The 19,296-nt window shown below is 32.5% G+C and overlaps 1 protein-coding gene across 1 annotated transcript in view; it reads left to right on the top strand.

Annotated features, from left to right (window-relative positions):
- The first annotated feature begins 4,061 nt into the window (after positions 1-4,061).
- LOC139499096 (xylose isomerase-like) overlaps positions 4,062-19,296 on the top strand; it is a 38,554-nt gene continuing 23,319 nt past the window's right edge. The window contains exons 1-7 of the mRNA XM_071287777.1: positions 4,062-4,266; positions 7,392-7,468; positions 8,533-8,605; positions 9,090-9,231; positions 9,778-9,915; positions 10,256-10,365; positions 11,131-11,226. Coding sequence (XP_071143878.1) covers positions 4,179-4,266; positions 7,392-7,468; positions 8,533-8,605; positions 9,090-9,231; positions 9,778-9,915; positions 10,256-10,365; positions 11,131-11,226 — 724 coding nt within the window. The 5' untranslated portion in view covers positions 4,062-4,178. The remainder of the gene's footprint in view (positions 4,267-7,391; positions 7,469-8,532; positions 8,606-9,089; positions 9,232-9,777; positions 9,916-10,255; positions 10,366-11,130; positions 11,227-19,296) is intronic.

Below are 19,296 nucleotides of genomic sequence, written 5' to 3' on the forward strand. Positions count from 1 at the left end.
AATTCAGGCGTAAATTGAGACAAACAATATCACTGAATGCAGTTTCTAGTCAAGTGACCAGCAAACATGGAAATTTACCTTTTGAATGAAAGGAGAACTCTTACATTGAAAAATGAATGATGTAAATCTAGATTCTAATAATAACCGAAAGGAGCTCACATTCACAACAGTTAAAGCATTGCTGAATTAGTGAACAAAGCATTTTTCTCATTAACTTGAAAATCCACCTATTTTTATAATAGAAAAAACCCGAATTTTAAGACATAAATTATAAAATTCCTGATAAAAAGCGGTGCTGAGCATGCATGTAATATGCTTGAAACATATTCAAGAGGGGGAGGACAGGGGTAAGGGAGAAAGGGGGTAGGAGAAAGGAGAAAGGGAGTGGGAGAAAGGAGAAAGTAGGTAGGAGAAAGGAGAGGAAGGCTGGGAGAAAGGAGAAAAAGTTGGAGAAAGGAGAAAAAATAAAATATCTCTACTTTTAAAAAAATTTCTAATATTTCAAGAAAAAATATCTCAAAAGGAGATGTTTTATTCTAATGGGAGAAAGGAGAACGGGGGTAGGAGAAAGGAGAAGAGGGGTGGGAGAAGGGAGAAGGGTACCCCCCTGTCCTCCCCCTCATTCAAAGAATAAAGTTTTATAACTTCCTAATGTCATTTCCAAAATTTATCAAAACCTAAATCTTACTGTGGATTCCTATATTTTTCGTGGATGTCAATTCTCCTGGATTGTTGAAAACTTGCATATTCATCGATATTTGATTTTGTGGTTTTAACAATCCAGACAGACAAATAGCAATAAGGTGTTTAGGAAAACATGACCTAAAACCTCCTTCATATAAGACAAAAATACATGGGAACTCATACTGAATGGTCAAATGTGTTCAATATGAAAATTGTAAGATGGTAAAATCACAAATCAGCCGTTTCTGTAAATGGACTATGACTTTTGAGCAAATTTAAAAGTAGTCCGAGATTACTCTGACGTCCAACGGCTGTTTTGCCAGACAAGCTGGGGCCGTGGGACGTCAGAGCTCGTCCCATATCAAAAAGTGGATATTTGCCCACCCAAAATAGATGCGCTGCTTCGCCGCTTCTGATGCCGACTGACGGCCATGGAGTTATATAAATCGGGCACCAATCTGTTCATTTTTCATTTATCTCTTCATTTATGTAAGTTTCACCTACCTGCCAACCTTTATTTTTCCATATTTTAACAGTTTTCACAGTGACCCATCGATTTCGGCATTTTGCCGTTGGACGTCGGAGTAATCTCGAACTAATTCAAAGGGAAATGACAGGGAAGGGGCCAAATATTGTTCAAGGGGAGCAAATGCCCTTTCATTTGGTATGCAGGTTTCAAAAATAGAGGGAGAATAAGAGGAAAAGTTGAGTCATCTTATTAGACTTCAGTTAAATAATGTAGACTTATATACCACTAATTTAAAAAAAAAAAAAAACCCACAGAACTATGTCTAATTCACTTTGACTACTGATATGCAAACCTAAAAACAGAAAAATATATCATAAAATAGTGATTGAAAGATTCATAACACTTTGAAAGGATAATTCAGACACGTGTTTACACGGGGAGCATGTTTGTTTACAAATAATAATGTCACGTGATCGCGCAGACCTCACATGTTGCATCGCCCTTACAATCCACTGATACATAACCCATTATCATGCAAAAATGCAACGTGAATGTGATTGGTTATCAAATAATACAGAAATAATGCATGCACAGTTTATGAAGAAATTAGTTCATCAAATAGATCGATTTTCACTTTTGACACGAATAGGTCGGGTTGACATTTCTGTCATTGGGGATAATATTGAGATAAATGGGATAAAACTGACCGTCAAAAAGGTCTAGAGAAGCACATCAGTAGAACCTTAATATTAATAAGTAATACTTACCAAAATTTCTCTAATTAATAAACTATATAACTGAAATTTCACAAAAGATAACGGTAAATAATTATGATGGTGGCGGTGATGCTGGTTAAATTGGCGCGAAATAATATTCTTACTCCTATTGCTTTACGTAAAAAAAATGTATAGAATTGAATTTGACTAAAGTTGAACATAAAAAACGTGAATATGCAAAAGCCTAGTAATATATTAATGATAAAAGTGTGTATAAATTTCTGTAAACGAATTTACCCGTATACTTCACTAAGAATTACATTTGAGCGCAAGGAGATCTTTATTGTGAATCGGTTTATTAACTCAGGGTCGAAGTTCAACATGTTTATATTAACGGAATTTTTTTGCGTTGCTTTTTAATAAATCATTGAGGCCATCTATTTTTATTACGGGTTTCCACATCTTTAAATCGGAATTATAGAAAAAATGGAATGTTGTTAGCAGAATCAAAACAGAAATGATGAACACTGCAACATTTTCAGCAAAACATAAATAGGATGGAGGATCTGTGTATTCACATTATTTGTAAAACTCTCCTTATTCATGTGAAGCGTGTGCTTTACATCGAGGCTTGTGCTTTACATCGAGGCTTTCTATGCTTATCATCGACGCCACAGTACTTCAACCAATCAGACAACGTTTATTTGGGGCATTCGACCTGTTTTAACTCAGATTTTGGAATTTTTTAATCGAAATTATAGAAAAATGGAATGTTGTTAGTACATATAAAATAGAAAAAGATGAATACTATTAGTTAAAGCAAGTTTGGATGGGGTTCTGTGTATTTACATTGTTTGTACAACTCTCCTTACTGATGCCATATTTTGGAATTTCCGTGACCTAAATGGTTCGCGAAAATTAATATTTTTATATATAGTATAGTAAAAACACCCATGCAACCACGCATCCCATATGGCAGATAGGACCCGACACAAATATCAAATTCGTGTTTCGGTAGTTAAGCTTGGGATGGTCATTTTAAGATGCATTATTTGAATATATTTTGTTATAATAAAACACCCATGCAACCACGCATCCCATATTGCAGATAGGACCCAACAGACACACACCTTTCTAACAGTAATTATTTTACATAAGAAAGGTCAAATCAGGCTACGATGAAAATAACTAAAAAATAAATGTATAGTTTACGCAATATATTTTTTCAAAAAAAGTCTGTACAGGAAGCAATATATAATTCACTTATTGACAAAGATATTAATATGTTTTGCTGGGATTGGTAATGGACACGACTATTAATAAATTTCTTACAATATGGGATGCGTGGTTGCATTTGTTTTTTTTTATAACAAAAAGCAATAAAAATAGCGGTTAACCGGTAAAAAATAGCGATTAATCGATAAAATAGTGGTTGACCAATAAAATTAGCGGTTAATCGACATGAAAGTAGCGGTTAACCGATAAAATTAGCGGTTAACCGACATAAAAGTAGCGGTTAACCGACAAAAGTAGCGGTTTACCGATAATAGTACCGGTTAACCGATAAAAATACCTTTTGAACCAAATGGTACACCATACATTCTCTCCAAATGTATCACGAATTCGCGATAGTGGTAAGTAAGTTTATTTTATAATTTCTAGTTTTCTAATCATTTCTTAATAATTTTGAGATGTTTTTCCATAAATGAAAAAAATATATAGAAACAATTTATTGAAAGAATATTCTACAAATGTTAAAGTTACGATTAAAAAAAAAAAGTGGTGGTGATTTCGGAATGCTTCTCGGTTCTTCCATGCAAGTTTTAAAGAAGAAATATGTCGTGCGAGAATACATTGCATAATTCAAATGGCAAACAAAAGATATTAAATCAAAACGAATTGCAAGATAGAAAACAGTCACTGTAGATGAGTTTATTTATCAGAAAATATGTTATAAAAACGTAATTACATTAAATCCAATTGTTGATCAATGATAATTGATATTTCTAAAGATGAAATCAGAAAAAAATATCGCAAAGATGATCGAAATGTTTTCAACGTTTGTGTACTAAAAAAAAAGATATTTAAGCCTACAGTTTTATATAAAATCAGAAGTTCAATAATTAGGACAGCATACATCATGTACATGATAACATGATTAAAACTTCTCACCGTTAAATGCATTTACATTTGAACGTTATACATAAGATAAACAAAGATAGCCAAGTATCTGATAACAGAGAAGTTTGGTAAATCTGTGATAAGCAAATTCACTTAAAGTGTATACACGCGTACATTTGTATAGCAAGATGTCTTCCTTTGCTCCAACATCCAGTAGCGACAGTTCCAAACCAGACGTCGCAAAATACGACTCTCCAGATGCAGAATTTTTTGCAGGTATGTGAATGCATGAACAATTCATTGGTTAACCAGTCTAACCGTGGTAACACTTTCAAATTCATTGATATACGTAACATGCAATTTGCTGGAAAGTGCATGTAATCGATATATGCATACGTTATCGCAAAAGTCTCATTCGAGATAAATGCTTATGTAAGCTTCTAACCCGATAGAAGTGAATAAACACGTATTCTATGCTTTGAAAGATATTAACGCCATAAGCATAAAATGGGTTAACATATCAGTTCTGAAACATCTTCAAAATTCAATAAATTCATCATAAATACAAGGCTTAAATTTATGTTCGCCCCGTGGTATCAACATCGTGAGCAACGTCCGGACGTGCGTTGCAACTACGAAAGACTCCTCGCATCGGGGACGCTCGAATCAAAAAAGTTATTTCATAATCTTAACCATCTCAATGATATATATATACTTTTTGATGCTGATGCAGTTTTGTATGTTAAATACTTTTATGTTCGATACAGAAACACACCAGCTTAATAAATTCGTATTTCCAGAACGCTTATTTTAGGATAATTTAAATGCGTGTCCCTTCACAAATCACGTCAATCAGATTAGAAATGTTTTAATGAATTATTATGGTAAACTACATCTTACATGCCGCATCATTGTGCAATGGCAATTTTTTGTTTTAACATTTGTTAGAGCTGATGTAAAAACCAAACCGATCTAGAAATGTATAGAAACAAGGAAATCTAGAGCTTCGTCTTAGATTAGTTCTCACGAACTTACTGGCCAAGACATGGACAGCGTGGTTATTCATACCAAGACATCCTCGCTCAAAACTCCGTTGGACCTCCTTACATGTCCTACTGCACCAATTAATAGATAAAAAAAATCTTTATATAAATTAATTTATGACCTGCATGCACATACGTGTCGCTTAATAACAACATGGCAATATACCAAATGGTCCATTTGTAGACGAAACGCGCGTCTGGCGTATATACAAAATTTAGTCCTGGTATCTATGACGAGTTTAATGATATCAATCATCTGTGAAATTTGCTCTATTTGATGTATCCAATATTTCAACGGAGGCAATTTATTGGCATGTTGATGTTTAAGAACCGCTGAGTATACATTATATATGATTTATAACTGCATATTGATAAAAGCAGCTATCTAAATCTTATACAAAATAACGTTTTCAAAAAAATATATATAGTCATCAGAACGTCTCCCCATCTGATCTGAAGTTACTTGAGTGCGCGTCTGAAAATGCTAGAGGTATAACTAAGAAGTCACTATCAGTAAGATCGAAGACGTTAATCCGATACCTCGTGTTGAGATAGACCTGTCAATGTTTTAAAAAAATTCTGGCAGCATCTCTATTGGTGTTCGTAAATGGCATGTAAGAGGTTCAAATTGCAATTCGTTTCATTTCCAAATTGTTTTTACATTGACAGTGATACTCCCTGCATTCATCCTGGTCGTACTTCCTTGTAGAACCAACATGTAGATTTATCAGTTTGTTCTAGTCATGAATATGCATGAAATATTTGCAATCGGACGTTTACCAACAAATAATCAACGAATGATCTACGGGAATCAAATTACAAAGCATGAAAATGGCAACCGATTAACCGGCATTTTTCAGTTATTTGCTTATTGTTCGTTGTTTAACGTAATAATACGCTGTGTAAGCGTGTACAAATGTAGTGCTTGTTTGGAATAAAGTATCACCTTATGAACAAAAATCAAGATACGACATAAATCTCTTAAGATCCGAGGAGTCAACAACTGATCAACAATAGATCAATTAAAGGAAAAGCGGTTTTATTGTTGTTTTATAGTTGACAGTAAAACCTCATCAATCAAACAAGTATCCTCTTCAAACCAATATAAATGTATTATTACACATAAATGTTATCATGGGACGTAAGCACGAAATATGTTACTAGTGATCGATTCAATCTGATGACTTTCAAAAATGATAACTTCTGTAATAAGTGACGGCTGAAATGAACAAACTTGTATTCTACATGAGGAGGGATAGAAAATACAAAGCAGATAATTAAAAACCAAAAGTAAAATTAACATTGGACACTATGGTTAAAAAATTCGACAAAAATCAGATTCAAAAGACTAAAAACTAACAATTTAGCAACACAAACTCTATAAAACCCGTGGTTGATCTATGCTCTTTTCATGGCTCCCGCCGTGTTACTCATTGCGTGTAAAACTTCCGGGATGAGCCGTACTATGTCATTTTATTGGAAAGAAAGAAGGGATTGTTGATAGGAAAAGTGGAGCATATTCGTGGTAATCTAAATCATGATTAAACCAGTAAAATTTTCTTTTTGGATATTAAACATGCTTAATTTTTTTCAAAAAAAACCCGTTGTAACATAGTTAAATACTACGAACTATTAAAATGCAAATGAAGCTTTCATTTACTTCAATTTTTTAAACTGAATGTTTTGAAAGAACAACTACAGCGGACTCTGTGCTCCAGATTTTTATCATAAAAAAGCACATTTAGTAACAAAGTATGAAAATATTAGTTTCTCCTAAAAGTATCCATTCAGGGACTACATTGTACGGTCTGCCTTTTCAATAGAAACTTAACTTGCCTTTGGTTTAAAAAAAACTAGAAGCTCTAAAGAGCCTGTGTCGCTCACCTTGGTCTATGTGAATATTAAACAAAGGACACAGATGGATTCATGACAAAATTATGTTTTGGTAATGGTGATGTGTTTGTAGATCTTACTTTACTAAACAATCTTGCTGCTTACAATTATCTCTATCTATAATGAACTTGGCCCAGTAGTTTCAGTGGAAAATGTTAGTGAAAATTTACAAATTTTATGAAAATTGTTAAAAATTGACGCCAAGTGATGAGAAAAGCTCACTTGGTTCTTTGGGCCAGGTGAGCTAAAAACCATTTGAGTCTACCAGTACGTGTGACACTGATGAAGAAGAATCGTTTAGCAAGTGATCAAATCTGCATCACAAAGAAAATGTTGAGAAACTAAATTAAATTCCTTGCTTTATGGAAAGAATTTAGTTAGTTTACTTCCTGGAAAGGAATTTAGTTTGATGATTTTTACAAATACTATTTGTTTCTTTCAATATATTTCTGGTTATTTTTGTAGGTATTCAAAAGATAACCTTGAATAAGGATGCTGCAGTTGACAATTCTCTTGTCTACAAACATTATGATGCTAAAAAGGTAGTTAATTTTTCTGAGTTACTCCTCTTATTCCTTGTCGTGTAAAATACTTCAAATGAACACAAATGTCAATAATGTTCGAGACTGAAGCTTACAATAACTATCCAACAAAGAAGTTTTGAAGGTGTGAAGGCTTAGACAAACTGTAACGATTCTTCTCACAACACATGGACATTTTGGGATAATACATTAACACTTTGGTATGAATTTATTCACCAATGAAATACTGAGTACTAAATGAAATAAACAATTATCATCAATGCACGTCAACAGACGAAACCAAAGTCACCAGAAGACCACAAGAAATGTCTTAGGGTTAAAATGGTGTAAGACTAGAAAGACATCATATTTGGAATAATATCCAATAAATATCAAACTAGTTTTTTTTTTTAAAACTCACATTTCCTCATTTTATTTAGCGACAGTGTCAACAATCAAGAACCCTTTACATATGTAGGATTTACCTTAAACACATAAAATGGTATGTAACAAAGCACTGCAACGTACCTTTTATTTTTATGTCGCCTACGTAACCGAGAAATGACCTTCGAAAACAGTCCAGTAACGTTTTTTTATACATTTGAATTCATATATCTACTGTAGATGTTTTGAGGGCGTTCGGTTATCTATTTTGTTTTTGGCTAAATTATATTCAGATTCCTAACTTTGAAGAAATGAATATTTTGATCAGAGAGAAAAGGGAAAAAATAGAATCAAGAGGTTTTTTATTAAGTTCAATGTTAAGTTCTTGAAACATTTTTGCGCTTCCCGCAACACCAAACATAATTATATTATCTAACGCTTGCTTGAAACGAAAACAATAGTTCAGAATTTAAAAAAAGAAATAGTCGTTCCCATATACTCTTGAAAAAGGCAACTTGAGTTACAATTTTTTATACTGGGTAAGTATTGTGACTCTTATAAATTGGACGTATTTAAAATGACAGTTTGTAGTTGCGGAAAATATGTATACGTTCATTGATTTGTAGGTGCTCTCTTTTTTTTTGTTTATGGAAGTGAAAAAAATGTATAGTGCTTTACTCAGTGTTTTCTTCAACATGTAGGTTGTCATGGGAAAAACAATGGAAGAGTGGCTTAGATTCTCTGTGTGTTTCTGGCATACGTTTAGAGGAACAGGTAAATATATATTATGTATCTCTTAAAAGAGCGAACAAAACAAACTAATACACAAGTAAACATATGTAAAAATGAGGCGAAAGGTACCAAAAGAAATATTCAAACTCGTAAGTCGAAAACAAACTGACATCGCCATGGACTAAAATGAAAAACAATTGTACACATGATACAACAATGATAACTAAAAGTGAACAACACACATCCCACCAAAAACCGTGATTCGCGACATTATCGTGTTCAAGAAGTTGTTATGATAATATTTAGTCAACTCAAAAATCAAATATAAAAAAAGAAAATGTGGTATGATTGCCAATGAGACAACTCTCCACAAGAGACCAAAATGACACAGAAGTTAACACATACTTTTTTTTATTATTATCTAACCATTTTCGACTAAATGATGATGATTGGTAAAAGCGCATATATATTCATTGAATGCGTTCCAAACATAACATTACATGCATTACTTTTTATTCTTATGAAGGTGCTGATCCTTTTGGTTTTCCTACCTTGTTCCGTCCCTGGGATGATGGTTCAGACTCTATGGCAAACGCTAAACGCAGACTTAGAGCAGCTTTTGAATTCTTCACAAAACTTGGAGTGAAGTATTACACTTTTCATGACAGGTGAATTCCTATGTTATTATACTTTTTCATTTTACTGTAAATTACAAAAATAACCCCGCTGACATTGTTTTACGTACATATTGGTTACTTTATCACAAAGCATTAGTTGAAGAAGCATACTATAGAAATCTGTCAGGTCTCATGATAATACATATAACACATGTTAGATAAGCAACTGAAATTATTGTTAGAGCGCGACAAAAAATCCGATCAAATAATTATAACAAGTTCCGTTCAAATAGAGAACTATTACAATTCCTTTGTGTTTCTACAATAACTGATTATAGTATTGACATGTGTTTATGACATTTTTAGGTTGAATTCTGGAATACGTTATACAGTTTTAACCTTGTCTTTTATGTGATCAGTACAACTAGGATAACTCATTTTATTTAAATTTGCTAATTCTAAGCATATGTCTTCAAGATAGCAAAACAATTAAAAAGTGTATCACTGAGGCATTTATATAAAATTTTAGAATCTTTAACTATATAAATATGCCCGTGCCACTGTACCTTATTTAACCATATTACTATTAAATTCCAGAGATGTAGCCCCTGAGGGAGCCACTCTAGCAGAATCGAATAAAAACTTAGATGAAATTACCGACTTAGCTCTTGAACTGCAGAAAAAGACAGGTGTCAAGTTATTATGGGCCACTTGTAATTTGTTTGCACACAGCAGGTTTGTTAAAATTTTGAAATAATACGTTTTTCACATGTTGAAATTGCAAATCTCCTTTGTGGTAAAGCGTTAAGTGTAATGCAAATATGGTTGATTATGTTTAGTTTTAAAAGTCACCCTTGCAGATAAGAAAAAAATTTATTTGCGTAATGTTTTAAAGAAATATGCAAACAGAATAATACTATTCCGATACAATTGATTGCAGCATACTGCACCCATGTAACCATAGAAATATCTACAAAATCATATTTTTGAATTTCTGTTCTTCGGGAAGTATTTGATTCAGCAATTGTATTATGCTTTCTTTTTGTTATTATGTTATGTATCGTGTATATTTAAGGTATATGAATGGCGCCGGAAGTAATCCAAATGCTGATATCTTAGCGTATGCAGCTGCGCAGGTCAAGAAAGGACTGGAAGTAGCCAAGAAACTAGGAGCTGAAAATTTTGGTAAATTTCAGTTGATATGTTTGTTTACTGTATATAAACCTCTATAAAATGTAATTTAAACGTATGCTGTTCGATGTGAGACAAGGCTCCGTGTTGAGGAATGTACTTTGACCTATAATGGTTTACTTGGATGTTGAGTTGTCTCATTGACACTCATACCACATCTGCTTATATCGATTCAACACACAAAAGTGTCTTTACCTTGTTGGACGCTCTAAAATCGAACAATGGCTCAACACAACAAGAATAAATATAACAGTGACTGCCAAATTCTACCATACACAATCAATTTTTAAAGACTGTCGGTTTAATGTCATATTTGAAGGATAACACATGTTGCACCAGTCTATTTTGCTTTGCAACTTGTAAAATGTCGGGATTGTATGTCTCATATATTTTGTAAGCATGTTGGATCGTACATGCTAAAATTGCAGTCATTGTGGATGGAGTTGAGAACTGAAAAAAAAGATAACAAAGTGTAAATACAGTAATTAGAATACTTTCCTGCCAGTTATTAAATTATACAATGCTCTTGTTTGATTTTTTTTAAGCAATATCTGGATTTGTTTTAGCAGACTTATAAGGTTGAATATCCCTTTGGTATCTATCATCTCTCTTATACGATATCAGAAAACAATATCTCATTTAAATCTCAAATAAATTACTTACCTCCAAACTATTTCAATATATTAAGCTGAATATACACTTGATTGATTATTTCATATGCCATTTGCGTTATTCAGTTCATATAGTTTGTACCTTCAGTGTTCTGGGGAGGCCGAGAAGGATACCATACCTTATTGAATACCAACATTCTTACTGAAATGACAAATATGGCCTCTTTTTTCAAGATGGCGGCCGGTAAGTTATTTATCGACTAGTTCATGCTGTCCTTATAAATATAATAACTAAAATTTCTCTTCATGTATCATGTGTATAATTAACAACTTCACTGCTATCCTTTGAATAATATTTGATAGTCAAAAGGATTATTTATTTCATATATATGTAAAATTGTAACATTAAGTTTCTGCAGTAACGTTGAAACTAATGATCAACAATATGTAAAGTTGCAGTATTCAAGTGTAATCTATGTAAAAAGGTACGTAGTTCTTCGCAGTTTCAAATATTTTGTAAGTTTTTTGTGTTCGAAGAAATTTTATTGGAAGGGTTTGGTTCAGATGTTCATCTGGCCCGGGTTTAAGAACTACCCTTGTCAACAAATTGAAAATCAGTATCATTGAGGGTTGATATAAGCTTTCTTTTGGTTCTTTTTTCCAGCGAAAGTTTTAATATATCTTGAAATTGCTTATAATTTACATGTATATGCCCCACCTACGGTTATTATGTTTTTCGGTCTGTGCGGTCGTCTGTCTGTCCCGCTTCAGGTTAAAGTTTTTGGTCAAGACAGGTGTTGATGAAGTTGAAGTCCAATCAACTTAAACCTTCGTACATATGTTCCATATAATATGATCTTTTCAATTTTAATGACATATTAGATATTTGATCCCAATTCTATCGCCCACTGAACAAGAACATGATAGTGTGAGTTGGGCATCCGTGTACTATGAAGACATTCTTGTTGATTTAAATTCGTGTTTCGAATATTACATTGTACGGATAAGGACGTTACCCCTGGAAAAAGGAGTTTCCCAAAAAATATCTTTTTTTTTAAATGTTTTTAGTCGTCCATCTGAATAAAGATGATCAATAACTGGCACATGCGTGGCCAATTTATTTTCAACAAGATAATAAAGTTATATATAAAAAGAAAGGGAGCAAAGAATAAACTTCTATTCAAGTTTATGGTCATTAGTTTGTTCCCCAATTAAATACTTTCGTTTTAAGTGCATTAGTTCTTACTACTACCTGCACCTGTAGTTTCGAAAGGTAATTTACCTTAAACAGATCCTCTGACTTTTCCAACTGTTGTATGCAGTCAGTAGAATCTCTGTAGGATATTTTAATTCTTTCCTCAATTAATTATTTTTAATGTTTTTGGTTTATCTAGTGCTGACGTGCTATATAATAAATGTTATGTGTCAGTACAATATCAACTTAAAACTATCTTGATTTTTTGTACTTAATGTTGATTTAAATCTCGTAATGGACATTACTCCATTTAATCTCACACGACCGATTTTATTTTAACCGTTTTAGGCTAGATAGTAATTCTGGGTGAAGTGAATTAAACTGTTATATTGGTTTACGTCAATAATATTTTATCCTGTTAAAGTACACTGGGAACCAGTCCAAAGTTTGAGCACAACCTATATTGTCCCCTGCTTCTGTTTTAATTAAATTCGAAACAAAACAAACCAATAACTCTAAGCTTGTGTATGTTCTCAAACCTTGACTGGTCAATTAAATCACTTTATTGTTAATTTAATTGAGAACAAAAGACCCAATGTTTTTCATTAGACTTGGAATAATTATAATTCATGTGAAGAGTTGAAAGAGGACGAATCATATAAATAGAACTTTAAAGTAATGCCAGCAATAACAAATAAAACAAATCATTGGACACAAAAGAAAAGCATTACATTTAATAATAGTTGGAAATTCCGCTGAAGTCCACTTGCAACGATTTGTGAAACGAACTTGTTGGAACCAATGGTTTTTTTTCATGCATGAGACTCTTCAGTGGTAGTTTTTATAAACCAAATGTCGAATGTTCATGAAAAATGCCATCTCAATCACGGTTTTAAAGGCTATATTTTATGTTTAGCATAACGTATCCTGGTTGCCGGTACTACGTTCCAGGTATCAGCTGATAGCCGTACACTATATTGGTATATATATATATGTAACATACTTATTGCGATTGCAAACAACTTTATTCATAACGTCACACATCAGCATCTAAATATTGATAAAATAAAAGTCGCTTGACTCCAAAGGAACTTGAATTACATATGGTTACAAAATTAGAAAATATGTCATGTTTTATTCACCATTCCCCTTTATCATTTGTAAATATCAAGAAGATATTGCTTTTGATACGGTTTTAGTGGTTTGTTTATTATGTTCTCAGATTTATGAGGACCAATATCATTAAAGAGAATCGTATCGTCTACGTAATTCCACAAAAATATCAGATTTGATGATGTTGATCAGTTTAATATTAGCTTTTATCCGGGGTTAATTTAAGTCATAATTGTTTCATTATGACCATTTTCTTGATAAAAGTTTATTCTATTATGGCAATCCAAACGAGAAAACAAATTAAACCTTAAAATCATACAAAACTTTACGTGTAAAACTAACTGCATTTCTTAAGTCCAAATAGGTTTTCACCCGTACAAATGTACGAACAAAGATGTCTTCTTTTTATTTCACAGAGAAGTCAAATTCTACATGACAGAAACATAACGCGAATCTTATTTATCCGATACAACATGAAGTCATAAAATGTAATAATTGACAGTAACGAAAACAACGGCCATTTATATCATCGAACAGTTGTCCTCGGAAATTTGTTTTCAAGCACTTTTAATTATTCTGAAGCAAACAAAAGTATGCTTACAAAACATACTTAAACTGTATAATAGTCTCTGTACTCAACTATTAAAAGCCTGGATAAGTTTCCTGCATTTCTATGAATATGACAATCAGACTATAATACACAGCTTTGTTTTTTGCAAGGATATATACCTCCATTATAGTTTTAAACAAATCGTTTGTCAACATCTACAAAATTGATATAGACGTATACCAAAAACGTACACAATCTCTATAACACGAATTAAGGAGCAGTTGTATCTATCGCCATGCTGACTTTTGGACTTAAATAACAAATACAATATTAAAATAATGCGGTGAAATGATTATTAGGTAGCCTGGAGTTGGCGTATTGACGTCGGGTATAAAAAAAAGTTTAAATGATGTTGACTGCTTTGGCATCAGATTAGAAGAATTTAACCTTGTATTGTTGCACAATATATAAAGAGGTACTTGCGTTATCAAAAATATTGGACAGTATAAAAGACAACCAACATCAAACTCCTTTAAGGATGTACTTAGGTGAGGTTAGGTGAAAATTAATAAATTAAGAAGTTAAAATTGATACTATAAGCTGGTAGAGCATCAACTAAAGATAAAAATAATCTAAAAATATTGATAGGTCATGGACCTCCTTTTCGAGATATTTGAGATTTAAAATATGGCGGGAAAAGGCTGACTCGGACTTTTTCCTTATATTTGCATTGGTATTATTAGGCCTCAAAACAAAACAAAGAAAATTAAGAATCTTCTAAAATTTTGGTAAATGACCTTTCATGAGCTATTAAGTCTTATATGAAAAAATAAATGGGTGTTATGGGGCAAAATATTTTACATTGTATTGTATGGAAAAACACCAAGGAGTCCGAACATTTGACACAAATTCCAAAACCTCACCTAAGTACATCCTTAAAACTGCATTGTGAGATAGCATGCTATAATGATTTAAAACTGCATTGTGAGATAGCATGCTATAATGATTTAAAACTGCATTGTGAGATAGCATGCTATAATGATTTAAAACTGCATTGTGAGATAGCATGCTATAATGATTTAAAACTGCATTGTGAGATAGCATGCTATAATGATTTAAAACTGCATTGTGAGATAGCATGCTATAATGATTTAAAACTACATTGTGAGATAGCATGCTATAATGATTTAAAACTACATTGTGAGATAGCATGCTATAATGATTTAAAACTGCATTGTGAGATAGCATGCTATAATGATTTAAAACTGCATTGTGAGATAGCATGCTATAATGATTTAAAACTGCATTGTGAGATAGCATGCTATAATGATTTAAAACTGCATTGTGAGATAGCATGCTATAATGATTTAAAACTACATTGTGAGATAGCATGCTATAATGATTTAAAACTGCATTGTGAGATAGCATGCTATAATGATTTAAAACTGCATTGTGAGATAGCATGCTATAATGATTTAAAACTACATTGTGAGATAGCATGCTATAATGATTTAAAACTACATTGTGAGATAGCATGCTATAATGATTTAAAACTACATTGTGAGATAGCATGCTATAATGATTTTTGCTGATGTTCTAAGTAAGAAGATACCAATCAGGGTTGGAATCATAAGACGACGAAACACACCTTTATTTACAGACAAAAATGGAAAAGACAAAGCAATATTCCATAAAATACAATACACAGAAATCTGAAGATTGAGCAAATAATAGCGTGGGAATGTATAAAGCATAATATATCTAAAACTCTAATATTGGGAAACTTTATTTTGTATTCGGTAACAATTTGATCACTTTTGATTAGGTCATTAATCTTGATTCTATAGATAAGGCTATAAAAATATGTTTTTTCTGATCCCCATTATGTACATTGGGTTAGCTATTTAATTTCATTTAATAGATATTATACAGCCATGTGGTAAATTGAAATTGATTTGATCTTATATAATATATAAGGTTTAAGTGCACCTTATCTCTCCAATTCCTTTCGTGGATGATGTAAACTTCCTATATGATTCGGTAGTGAAATAGATTTGCTATATAGTATTATTTAAGTCATGACAGGGTTCGTACAATTTTGTATCTGATTGACATGAAATACGCTTATCACTTTGAAAGGCTTCTTTATGAATGATTGTCAAAGCTGTTATCTAAAAAATTAAAAGAAAAAAATCAATTTAAACCGATGCTTTTGAGGGATTACTCATAGACGTAATTTAAGCATTTTCGCTACTCTATTTAAAAATAACAAGCTTACTAAAAGACTATTATAAATTGATAGTATATAAATAAAGAAACTAAAAAAGCAGAAAAAAATGGAGGGTCTGTGAGCTTGTTTTCGTAAACCATTGAAAATTTGGCGGGAAATAATTATCTCTAGATTTTTGTTTAAAAAACTATAAAAAATAACAAGGATTTCATAAGATTTGGAAATATGACTTTTTAAACAATATGTAATAAAGATATGTAAAGAAAAGTAGGGGTTAGTGGGCTATTTTTTTTATGTTAATACATGGAGAAAACCAGAGGATTCTGAAAATCTGACAAAAATTCAAAAAATAGAGGAGCAAACATTATTCTTTCTTTATTACCTTGAACTTTACAGTTCATCGGTGTAAATACAAATTTTCATAGTAAACAAGTAAACAGACAGAGAATGTTCATGTAATATTTTCTCTGATTTTAAATGCATTAAAAATGTATTTTCCTAAATTGGTTAACTGTTTGATATTCTTTAAACTTAAAAGTTCAATAAATTTAAACACACTTGGTCTAGACCAGTAGTATTTCTTTATAAATTTTACTCTAAGTTCCTTATATTTCGGACACACTAAGATGAAATGGAATTCGTCTTCAATACACTGACGGCAAATTGAACAAATACGACGTGACAGCTCAATGTTTTGGTAGCGTCCAGTTTCCACTGCTAAAGAATGAGAAGAAAGTCTTATTTTTGAAAGAGCTCTTCGGTACACAATAGGAATATATTTTGTCAAATAAAACTGTAAATCAAAACTGTTGATAATGTATTTATAGATACGGCACTTGCTACTGTTATCAAGTAACGAATACATTTCCTGTTTTTTAATATCTAAAAGTCGTTGTTTAATAAGAGGGAAGTCAATCTCAAATACGAGGTCTGATTGTTTAATCCACATATCTCCAAGTCCAATGTTGTTAAGTTCATCTCTGATTAACTTTGCCCAATTTACAGACTTTGATCGTTTTCTGTCAATATCGATACACATTTCTTTGTATACGGAGCTTAAAATACAGTTATTTGTTGACATAATTTTGAACCAATATTTAAAAATTTGTATTTTCCTTTTAACGATCATTGGAAATCTTCCTAGTTCCATGTATATCATTGCAGAATTTGTAGACTGTTTAACACCAAGTTGTCTTTTGCAAAAATGCAAATGGACTTTTTCGACATCATCACCTTTATAAAATCCCCATACTTCGCATGCATAAGAAATTACACTACCTACGTACACATCAAATAGAGACAGGATAGTTTGAGTATTTAGATGATAATTTCTTAACGTAGATAACATGGCAAACATTGATTTTCGACCTTGTTCTGCCAACTTCTTCTGTGTAAATAGAAATTTTCCGTTGAATTTTAAATTAAATCCTAAGTAACAAAAGTCATTGACCGTCTCTAAACTCTCATTATTGTAGAACCATCTCTCATCATCCTTAATAACACCTCCGTTTCGGAACACAACTACCTAAGTTTTGTCAATGTTAACTGTTAAATCGTTTTTCACGGTATATAGTTTTAAAGAATTCAGCATTGACTGCAGACCTTGAACGGTTTCCGAAAATAGCACCATATCATCGGCATACATTAGAAGAAAAAGACTTAAATCTCGCATCTCAAGCGGAATACATCCATCGATTAAAAAGGACATTTCACAGTCATTCACATATAGAGAGAAGAATATAGGCGACAAAACCTCACCTTGTGGTAAACCGATTTGACATTCGAAGAATTCAGAGTACGAACCGTTGAAACGAACACAAGACTTTGTTACTTCGTACATAGAGCGCACAACTGTCAATAACTTCCCACGGATTCCTACACGTGAAAGCTTCATCCAGAGTTTTGTACGATTAATACTATCAAACGCTCTCTTGTAGTCCACAAAACAGCAGTACAGTCGTTTCTTGTCAGATAATGTCCTATTTATAAGAGAATGCAATACAAAAATTGCATCTGCCGTGCCATGACTTTGTCTAAATCCAAATTGTGCGTCGCTGATAATGTCGTTTTCACATGCCCACTTTAGTAGTCTTTGGTTTAAGACAGCTGTAAACAATTTGGCTAAATTGCTCAAGAGGCTTATTCCTCTGTAATTATTTGTAAAGTCTATGTTCCCTTTATTTTTATAAACCGGTATGACTATTGCTTCGCACCAAGACTTTGGAAAGTGTCCATTCTCGAGAACAGCGTTAAATAACTTTACTATAAATGGAAGCAAAAAGTCGCAAAGTTCGATGAAATATTCGTTAAGCAAGAGGTCAAGACCATGACTTTTACTTCGCTTCAATAGATTAATAACTTTCTCAACTTCATTGCTTGTTATTTCAGCATCTAGTTCATCGAAAACACAACAATTACCTTCTTCAGTTGATGCATTGTCCGAATCCAAATTCATTTCCAATCCAAGATTTTTGAAGTGTTCATAGAAATCGTCTAATTTCAGATTACTTTTAAGTGTTTTCTTTTTTGGCTTAAACTTTGCATAAAATAATTTTGGGTTTGTTTTGCGGATTACACTAAGCATATCACCTTCTTGTTTCATGTATTGGCGTTTCAGATAACGTTCCTTCAATTTGTATGTTTTCTTGCACTCATTTAATGTTTTATGATTATTTGTAGAACTGTTGCTGTTAAACGCATTCAATGCCCTGATGTAATTTCGACGTAAAGCTTTCAACTCATCTGAAAACCACGGTTTATCAAAATTCAGCTTTGCGTTTTTGTGCCCAGATTTATGTCTTGTAGTAACTTTACAAAATGGTTCAGCAATAGCCACAACCGCGTCCGAAAAACTTTCCACACAAGTGTCTATATCGGCATCTGATGATAAGTCACGATTTTCAAAGCACGAGTTAAGTTGATCATAATTCACACGGAAAGCCTCACGAATCTCGAATTTATTTTCGTCTTTCCACTTAATTACTGTTAATACGTCATTTTCTGGTATACCAGCAGATCTGCTATTTACTGTTGTTGCTTGTACGGAGTCAAATTCGAAGTGTAATGGGGCGTGGTCCGAAAATGTCGTAAAACTACATACAATAAATTTACGAATCAATTCAAAATTTTGTTCCTGTGTAATAAGATAGTCATTTACACTAGTTCCGTTTGCACCACAGTATGTAAAACCATTTGCGTAGCCTTCGCTATGGCGTCCATTAACAAT

Source organism: Mytilus edulis, chromosome 1 (assembly GCF_963676685.1).
Source record: "Mytilus edulis chromosome 1, xbMytEdul2.2, whole genome shotgun sequence".
In the NCBI taxonomy this organism is placed as follows: Eukaryota; Metazoa; Mollusca; class Bivalvia; order Mytilida; family Mytilidae; genus Mytilus; species Mytilus edulis.